At 36.7% G+C, this 10425-nt stretch overlaps 1 protein-coding gene across 1 annotated transcript; it reads right to left on the bottom strand.

The window, feature by feature from the left end:
* Positions 1-1460: 1460 nt before the first annotated feature.
* On the bottom strand, positions 1461-9865 carry LOC142356544 (uncharacterized; the record flags this gene model as incomplete). The annotated part of the gene is made up of 6 exons (XM_075408430.1): positions 1461-1618; positions 2885-2980; positions 3235-3570; positions 4267-4410; positions 6246-6413; positions 9776-9865. Coding segments are annotated over 6 exons (992 nt in total), but the record flags the coding sequence as incomplete, so codon positions are not given.
* Positions 9866-10425: the final 560 nt, after the last annotated feature.

The raw sequence follows: 10425 nt of genomic DNA, 5'->3' as shown, positions 1-10425 counted from the left end.
GGCCAAAATATCAATGTATGCCTCCAGGGTGGACTTAAAAGGGGAATCACTGGCTTGCAAGCTTTCAATTTTTCCAAGAAGTCGTCGCTGATCTTCAGTGAGCGTTGAAAATTCTAGTCGCCTAATAGGACAAAGTTTCTCAATCTCCCAGACGCAATCCATTCGCTCAACAAACTTAGCTTCAAGGCCAAGTTCATCTGACCGAATAAAGTTTTCAAAAACATCCCCACGTCTTATTACATCAACAGCTCCCAGTCAAAGCATCTGAGCCATGAAGGTCCCCAATGTTGAATGTGGTATGAACATACGTGCCCGAACCTCTTGTAGTACTTTGCTTTCGTGTTTGATGAAAGATTTTATTGTTTTCTCCATTTGCTTCGGGTTTTCACTTACAACCATCAGATGTTGGTGTTCAGAACTTAAGTCTTCACACCAACGAAAGCAGCTCGTATTGATCGTCGAAGAAATGTCATGAGTTGCAACTGAGATCCGTGTAAGCGTCAATCCAATAGGCAAGGCCGTGTGGCTGGCTTGGAACACAGAACAAGGGATCGTCAACCGAGTCATCGTGTTTTCTTTTTTTCGACAAAGTACTGCTTGGTTCAGGACTAAGTTTTACAGGGACGAAAAATTTTGCGTAATAAATAATGAAACGGTAATGAAACGGAGCAAAGTTTTGAGTGCTCATGGTCAACTGATTTTCAAAAAGTAAGATTGTAAATGAGAAAACTAATTTTTGCCAGAAATAGTTTATTTTCGAGATAAGATTTCGGAATTTTCCACAAAAGGTAAATTGGCACATTGAGTTTTGAACACGTACAAATGACGAGGGACAAGAAATAACTCGATGCGCCAAGTTACCTTGTAAATGCATCAAATAACATTAATTTTATTTTGTTTTAAGTACTTGCGATTTTATAGTAAATTAAGGTAAATTTCAATTCAAAATTGAACTCAAAGAGAATGTTTAAATCGTTTGTAGTCGTTTATAGTGGCTTTGTGTGGCACAGCAAAGCCTTAGGCTTAATTTGGAGCCATTCTGAGCAGAGAAGACACAATTTCAAAATGAGTCGAAAAGTGGGCGACAGACCCCCCATTTCTTACTACTTCTAACTGTAACGCTACTGCTATCTGCATCTTTCTTTCGGCCCAAAATTTTCCAAATAAACGTTTATTGCATGCAATGCATGAAAACAGTACCTGCACAGACGTAAACAATATGATAGGGAAATGCTTCAATTTTCGTTATGCAACCAATCAACTATTATGCAACGCAACCATTAAGTAATTCCAGAACCAACAGATAATGAATTTTTAATAATAATTTCCTCAGAGTGTATTATACGCTGGCTTATCGATCAACGATCAAACCTTTCAGTTTCCACTCGATATGTTTAAAATTTACCATCAGGACAACAGAAAACGTTCCTGAATATTGATTCCTGAACCAGTTTAAATCTTTACCCGATATCAACTGGGTTTGAAGTAGTGTTGAAAGCTGGCGAAGAGCCAACAGTAATTGAGAAAGCGTCGTAACTGCCACCTGGATCATCCCAAGACACGGCCACAATCTGGTCGGCTTTGTTTTCGTAGGAGGCAGTAGTGACGGCAGCAGGATCTACAAAATCAACATGTAAAGCAAGATCGAATTGATTACTTTGGTGGCAATTAAAACCCTACAGATTAGATGGTTTTAAATGGCGGGAACATATTTATTGAGACAAAAAATGAACCCCGGTTGAATTTGAATCATTCTCTTGCAATACGACGCACCGTCGTGCAACCATCTCCCAAATATGTAAACGAGCTGAACAAGCTCAAGCATGAGCAGCATATGACGCGAACAATTTTTCCAAACGCAGCGTTCAATAGGGTTAAAACAGATATAAATGCACTTTATATGTTTCGCGCCTTTCAAAGTAAAAAACGGAAAACAATGAATTCATTGTTTTTGTTTCTCCAAAAAAAGAAGCGCACAAAAATAACTATAATAAAACATTGTTTGGCAAATTGCCAGAAAATAGCCGAAATAGCTTCGTAGATCTGCAGTCTCAAAAAGATAGCAAAAGAAATAGACCAAAAACAAACTACTTTTTTTATTAAATGCTGAGATGTTAGAACTTGATTACGAATCTGCTTAAATTATTGCTGTTTCTATTAGCTGCTTTCCAATAAACTTCAGTTAGAATGGCACACACTCATTTGACCTACTCTCTTTGAATCAAAGTTAATTTCAGAGAGGAAGTCATTTTTTAAAGTGAGGCAAGTCACGTGTGACCAAGAATTTAATCACGCAAATGAACAAAAACTCTCAACTTAGAGTGAAAAAATGAAGTCATGCACGCAATTCAGTTGAAAATGCATGAACCAATTAACAAAAAACAGGTTTAAAATTATTGTGACGTCATATGCTCGCAACAAAAATCTTGACGACGGAATAAAAAAAATAGCCGAAAGAATTCCGGAAGCGACTCGAAGTGTCGGAAATTCACCAGCAAAACAGTGACTACCCAAAACTTTTATCTTATGTCTTAAAACAGTTATTCTTTACCTCGACCTTGATAAAAAATATTTGGTAAAAGATTTATACCTCATAACAAAAAGATTTGAGCATTCGCATCACCAAAACTAGCTAATATAAAAACAAGTAGGACATTTAGAGGTCGCAATAGAAGCCTCAAAACTTCAAATCTAAAGATAAATTTAACAGAAGACACTCGCTGTGCTACCGCATACTTTCATATTACTAAAAACATATCTGATAACGATGAGAACTGGCCAAAATTCTTAGGATTGAAAAATATTCATAGGCTCTAAAAAAACTGACTGGACTAAAAATTGTCACGTAATCCGACCCAAAAGAAAAAAAGAAAATTTTTCTTACAAGTGCAGGCTTTTGTTTCATTCGTGATCACTTTCAGCCCCGAAATCTGGTCATCTGCCTCCAACTTGTACGCAAACTCGTTGCCACGTGCCAAGCCTAACAACAAAAATGGCGATGCATCAGTACATCAGTAGTACTTCTTTCATGGGTTAAAATTTTTTTGTTGTTTCATATCTGTGCAAACAATTTTAATGTGGGCTTTTTCAATGCCGATAAACTCTCGGCACCCCAAAAAAGTGTAGAAATAGTCATTGCGTTCAAAAATTGTGAGTAAAATGTAGCATAGTGCCAAAGATTTTTTCGTATAAAAATGGGTGGACTCAAAATGAACCTCATGAGCAGTAGCTTACCACTGTCTGTGTAGTCTCCCGAGGTCACAATAGTGAAGTTTTCGTATTCTGAGAAGAGAAACGTCTTGATCAGAGTATTATCTCTGTACAAATTGTACCTCAGATCGCTCGCCAGATTCGTCAAGTTGAAATCAAGAGTGATGTCGCCACTTTGGGCAGCTGCCGCCGCTGATACGATCACGGGGTACTCAGGTGCCAGACGGATGACGTTACTTGTTGTAGTTTCGCTGTTGATAAAGACTGGCGTGGTTGATTGGCACTCAAATAGTTGAGTGACTTGAAACTCGTGTGTGGAGAATGGTGGGTCCATGTTTGTCACAATAGTCTCGGCGGTTGCTAAAACAACATTATTTGAAATAGCGATAGAAGCAATGAAATGAATCCAGATATCATCCCATAACCTAAATAACAACAAAATGAAACTCAGTTTTCAACCGGTTTACAACAATCATTTTTGAATTGTTTTGTGCAACTTAATTGTTCTGAGCATCCAATAATAAATAGCGAATCAACGTTTTGTCGCCATGATTTTCGGACGAGAATAATTGGTACAAATTGCTTTTAGTCGGGTAATGCAGAATGTTTTGTAAACAAACTTCTATCAGTGTTAATTGTTATGGTGCAAATGAATTTGATATAAATTGATATTGTCTGAAATTAATGAACTATTTATTGACAACAACTTTCTGATTGTGTGAATTTTCTGGATCCTGCTCATGGTTTCGTACGCTGCAGACGTCTGTGAAAACCTCCGACCAAAAGCAATCCTTTCGTTGTGACCACATACTGGACAACTGTCTTGAACACGTCATGAAATCATAACAGAAACTACGCTACAATAGAGATCTTAGATTTATCAAATCTGCTCTTTTCGCATTTAGCACCTACAAACCATCAGGAAATATACAGACAATATAGAGAGAAATTTCTCACAGAATTAGATAGAATTCAATGATAAATCGGTAAAAACTTCAAGATCGTTTCATCATGAGTTGAAGAAAAAGCAACTTTTGCTTGTATCTAATTACTTACTAGTATTTTGGGCAAAAGATCCGTTCAAATTGATAATTTCGTAGCTGCCAATCGGTCCTGGGTTGCCTGGATTTGCAGTGATGAACACTCTGGCTGAATCCTGACCAAGAGCTGTAGCCAGGATCTGGGAAGGAGGCAGAGCTCCTGAAATCATGGAAAATTTGCTAATTCATCATCATTTACAAGGCACAGTGTACATTAAGAGTGTATAAAATGATAAAACGGTCTTTCCCGTTATACCCCCCCCCCCAGCTCAGTGGTCAGATAATCTGTAGCCCCCCCCCCCCCCCCCCCACCAAGCCATAATGTGGGGAGGGCTATAATTTCGTGGGGGGGGGGGGGGGCTATAAGATATGAATTCAATTAATAAATGGCTTGGTAAGATAATCTTAGTCGGTCGACTTTATTAACTCATTGATATGCCTTTAGTTATCAGTTTAAAGTCATTATCCAAGTTTGAAATCACAGCAACACTCGGATTAATGTTCCCTCGTCACTCTGATGATGGTTACACAATCGGGTTTTCAGGTAGAATATTAAAACCCACACACACACACACACACACACACGAATTTTCATTTGGGATAGTGGAACCCTCACAATCTGACTTTCAATTGGAATACTCTTAACTGGTGGGATAAGGATTCAAAGATCGGCTCGCGTTTCATATGCGTCTATAATCTCGCATCTCTTGCAAGGAGCATGATTGCGGATCCCCGAATTGCTGTAACAGAGACTGATTGAGATAACCTACTGAAAGCTAACGACAACCCCGCCGGCTGCAAACTTCTGTTATCAGCCAGAGCAGCGATTCGTTTGAGGGTCTTACGAAATGTCTCTAAAAATCCCCCGTGACTAGAAAACCAGAGAAATGAATTGAATTCCGACTTAACTATATTTCGGCGTACTGTAAGTACTTCCTGTCCTCAGCAGCTGACAGGGCGAAACAACTCTTCTCCGACGCATTTATAATAAAGCTTGACTGCAAGGGAGACGTGACGATAACGTCTAATGCTGCTATAATGCATGAAAACCCGATAAGACACGGAAAAAACAGTGGCAACTGAAAGTGAATAAAGAAACTGAAAGTGAATAAATAAATATTTAGAAAAATTGGGGGTCATGGCCATGCCTCAGCGGCGTGTGGGACTTGATATGAAACTATTAAAACGAATATGAGATCAATTAACACAAATAAGTACTTTTCCTGTTAATCAACTAACATTTTATGCTAATTAAAGACAACATTTTGCCTTCTGTATTTTTAAATCAAGTCAGGTTTTGGCGCTTCCTAACGTCGGCTTTTTATAGCGTCGGATCTTTTACACACAATCGCTGAAAACAAGTTTTGAAACTTTCTCGAATTCTTGTAAAACTTCTTATTCTTTTCTCTTAAATATTTTCTATCTAAAACGGGGAAAGAAATTGCGAGAGAGAACTGGAAAACTTTTGCTCTATTACTAAGTTAGAGTCAACACAGAGAAATATTAGTTACAGCAGTGAAAAGCTATTTAAATGCAAGGCTACTAGTGGATACAACACGCATTCGATCCGCTCCAATTAAGGCTATTACTCGCTAATTGTATTGTAATTATCTCCGCTATAATCCGACTATGAAACACATATGGTAAGTCCTTGTAACATGACAACTATCCCAGTTAAAAACTCTACATATTAACACTCTGAACTCATAGTAAAGTTCCTATAAAAGTTAGTGAGTAACAGCATTTTTACATTTTGGTTTTTAAAACCTACAAGCAGGTATTCAATATAGATGTCGATGGACCCAGAAAAAAGGGGTACTAAACTTGTGAGCTACGGTAGCCACACAACCGAGTATACAATTACTTGATTCATTATCAGTACATTTTTAATGAAACCCACAATGGCAGGCGACCGTAGTTTTACCAAATTGCCAAAGTCACAAGTGGCTGCAAGTGGAGCTCAAGAAATGACGAATAATACGCCGTTCAACTTACTAGTGCACATAGTTTCGGTGCCAGTCGTGCTGGCATCAGTGAGTGTGTATTGGTAACTAGTGCCAGCTGCCAAATCAGTCGCCTCATTCACATTGTTTACAAAGTTGGTGTCAGTGAAATTCGTTCCACTCGATATCACCCCAGCTGCACTTGTTGCAATAATCGTGTCTAAATCAGCTCAGAACTATCAACCATCAAACATAGCCGGCAGATTGCCGGAAAATAGCCGCCGTGGAGGCGCTTGATGTACATCGGAATTGAAACAGAAAAAGAAAAAAAAGAAGAGACAAACTGACCGAATTTTTTTTTCTGTTTTTTTTTTCAGTGTCAAAAAGTGTTCTAAATTAGCGTGCAGTATCAATTAGACTCTAAAACTATACTTAATACAGCTTCTAAACTGAAAGCTGATAAGCTTAACACCAATGTCAGCTAGCAAACACTCTAACGAACTTTGATAACCTAATGCACTATGACTTAATGACAGGGCTTTATCGGTTTATCCCGCTCTTTTGATTTTGCTCTTTTGACATTGACCGTCTCTTCAACACATTGCGTAATTCAGGGCGTGAAAAATTTAAAATCCAGTCAGTTAAGTCAGAAGTCAAACGGGAAAATCGTTACCTATGTAAAACGAAAAACGCGAATTAAAGAGACATAGCACGACAAGTCCTGACGTACAACTGAAAGAATTTTCATTGACTCAACAAAAACTGGACCTAGAACTAACTATAAGTGAATTGGGTAAACCATTTCCTAAAAAAAATCAAACCAAAACAAAAAATTTATAAAAAAAAACTGAAAATCAATGTCAAAAAGCCGCATGTGAACAAAAAACCACTAGCCAGAAAGAGAAATTTGGTTCAGACAAAAAACTAGGTCCAGAATGAGCCATGAATGGATTGGGAAAACCATTAAGAAAAAAAATCCGCTGCAAAAAATCGAAAAAAACAGTAAAAATCAAAGTGAAACTAACGCATATGAACAAAAAAACCACTATCGAGAAAGCGATTTTTCGTTCGAACGCCATTTTTTTCACTCTTCTTTAAATGTAGAACAAAAAAAATTCACGCCGCAAAAACCACTCGCTTTTTCGCTCCAGTTCTTGTTTCGTCGTGGCCAAAATCACTATTCCAATTTGACTTCAAAAATCATGAAAATGTGAGAACAAATCGTAAAAAAAAGACAGCGCCCCAATACAGTTCAAATTCTTCGAATTGTAAAAAAAGGAGAGTGCCTAAATAATAGTTGTTGAGAGGCTGACGGCAACTATTTAACACAGAGCTGAAAACAATAGAAATGAGCCCAGTTAATTTCACAAACACTTCCGTAAAGAAAGACCAAGGCAAAATATTGCAGATGAAAATCCATTATGTGTATTCTCCACCAATGAAAGACTGGGAAGACTCCATTCAACTTTAAACACGCCTTTCTAGTCAATCTTCTAATATTTGGCACTATGTGTAAATCTTTGACTCCGACGTATATATATATATATATATATATATATATATATATATATATATTTCGCCGTTATAATTGAAATTTATCTCCAATGTTCTCCAGGTCGGTTAGTCCGTTAGATTTAGATAAGTCTACGTCGCGCGAAATAAGTAGCTCTAGCTCTATAAACAATAAGGCTGAACAAGACGCCCACATAGGGTCTGCTTTAATATTAAAAAAATATATAGGTCGGCACTTAGGAGGCGCTCCTAATTTTTCATTCACAAAGCTGTATATTTACAGAAGTCCTAATCCTGGTTGAAATCCTTGAAAATGAACCAGTTCACGGTATCAAGTTTTTCATTCTCGGGGTACAATTAAATGATTGCATACAAAACCGGGAATTATTTGAGCACTCAAATCACCCCAATTGGAGCATAAAACTCAAACAGCGAAAACTTAAAATAGGCTCTTGCTCTCTTGCTAATAAAAAGCTAAAAAATTACAGGATCATATTTTACATTAAAAATATAAAAAAGGAAAGCATTGCACGTATGATTATCAATTTTAAAATCCTCCTGTTGAATATAGAAACAGTTCATTGCTTTTCTGAATGAGTCACAATTCTCAGTCTTAAAACAGTAATGGAAGCTAATTTGGGACCAGAACACTTGGTGAAAAGTTAAAAGTTAAAATATATCAGGAACAACGCTTCCAGTTGCTCCAAAAATAATTGCAACAAGGCCGCTATCAGCGCCATTTTGCTTCAACAAAAAGAAAAAAACACAGAGAAAACTCGATAGGATTATAAATAGGAACAAGGACGCTCGGTATTGTCGGCTCGCTTTTAATGCTCCGAATCCACTTTACCACGTTTCTGAATTATTTGTTCACCAAATGAGGAAGAGATAGAAAACTTTCAAAAATTAAAGTAGTGTTTGTAGAATATTCGTGTATCAGTTTAAAAATCACTTTAAGCTCAAAACACTATACAAATAAAACAATGACTCATTAGAGGGCCGATGATACCGGCCATTAAGGAGACTAAGAGACAATAGAAACCACAAAATCAAATAAAACAACACGCATTACTTAGGACCAAAGCGCAATGTCTACCCTTTTTTTTCAAAAAAAGCTTAAAAAAATCAAAAAAGCATCAGATAAAATTTAAACTGAACCAATTGACTTTCATTTCACCAGAAAATATATGGCACCCACTGTCTGTATTGAGGATAACTAACAAGCAGACAGAAAACAAAACGGGCCTTGTTATAAAAACGTTTAAACTTTTTGATAATAATTAAATCCAAAGTCATGAAAACCATTAGCAATCATTTGAAATCATTCAATTGCTTCATTAATACATTATACGGAATCAGTGGGACCTGTCATTGTCCAGAACGACAAAAAGAACAAATACAGGTAAAAATCACGAAGTCAATTCAATTTTGCGAGTGAACGGTGTGGATGCCTATAAAATCTACACTCAATCCTAAATAATACTACGCTCAAAGGCGGGAGATATAAGTTTGAAAGTGACAAATCTCAAAAAACCGTTTCTTAAAACAACTTTTGTACAACTATAAGCCATAACATCCATAAGCTTTCAATAAAAAAGTAATTGGCCTAAATTGCGACTGCTTGAGAAGCCATTTGAACATGTCATTAGTGAGACCAAGTTAACAGACTACCAAAAAACGAATGCAGTCAGAACTCAAAGTTTCACAACCAATTGTTACGCGGAAGTTTATGAAAACAAAAAAACCATATGTTTCTCGAAATTATCATGTATAACCGTTGGCCTTCAATTTTGTGTAAATTCGACCTGTCAATTATTGAGTTTTGATTTGGAAAAACATTTAAAAAAATACGGCGCCCCATTACAATCCGAAGTTTTTGAACTATAAAATTCCACAGCTAGACTAAAACTCGCCTTGCTTTTGCTGCCTTTCCACTAAAAGCAAAGGCAAAATAAATCAATCTCGAAAATTTAGCGTATTCATATCCTGCTTCATAAAAAAACACACAGGTGCATGACGGTACTTAAATGATACAATAACACATGACGGTACTTTATTGACATCACTTACTGTCTCTTCTAAGAGTAGCTGCTCCACTGAACTCTATGTACATAACAACTGCCGATGTTGTTGTCTCACTCACCAGCTGCTGCAGAACGACTGAAACGATCAAGTCAATCAGTTCAATTAGTTACAGCTAACTGTGGGAAAAACTATTGGGGCAAACTTTGATTTCGTCGCTAAATGTAAATAACACTTCGGGTTGAGATCTGATATCTCAACCGATTTGTTAAAACATTAAGTATAATATTACAAGCAGGAGACAGTAAAAAAAATACTAAACAAACAATTACTAACACCGATAATATGTCTGCTACAAAGGGTTAGAATAAATGTTGCATTTTTGCAAAAAAATAGAGCACCAATGTTTCATAACATCTTGAAATAAAATGTCAATACTACCTGCAAAAATTTTTCCTCAGACACGAAGAAAAACGTTAATTTTTCCACAGAAGTTTATTTTTCAACTTCTGTTAAATTTCGGAAAAGGATAATTTGTTTCAATAATCAACCTGCTACATTCAAGCTTATGTAAAAATGGAAAAGTTAATAAAAATCAATTTATCCACTCGTACACTAATTCGTTTAAGTTTCTACTCATACTACTGCATTTCTTGTCATACCATACTGTTCAAAGCTTTATCTAGAATAATTGCTGG

Source organism: Convolutriloba macropyga, unplaced genomic scaffold, assembly GCF_964194025.1.
Source record: "Convolutriloba macropyga unplaced genomic scaffold, txConMacr16.3 SCAFFOLD_5332, whole genome shotgun sequence".
In the NCBI taxonomy this organism is placed as follows: domain Eukaryota; kingdom Metazoa; phylum Xenacoelomorpha; order Acoela; family Convolutidae; genus Convolutriloba; species Convolutriloba macropyga.
Note: the sequence above shows the minus strand (reverse complement) of the source record. Positions and strands in the feature narration are given on the sequence as shown.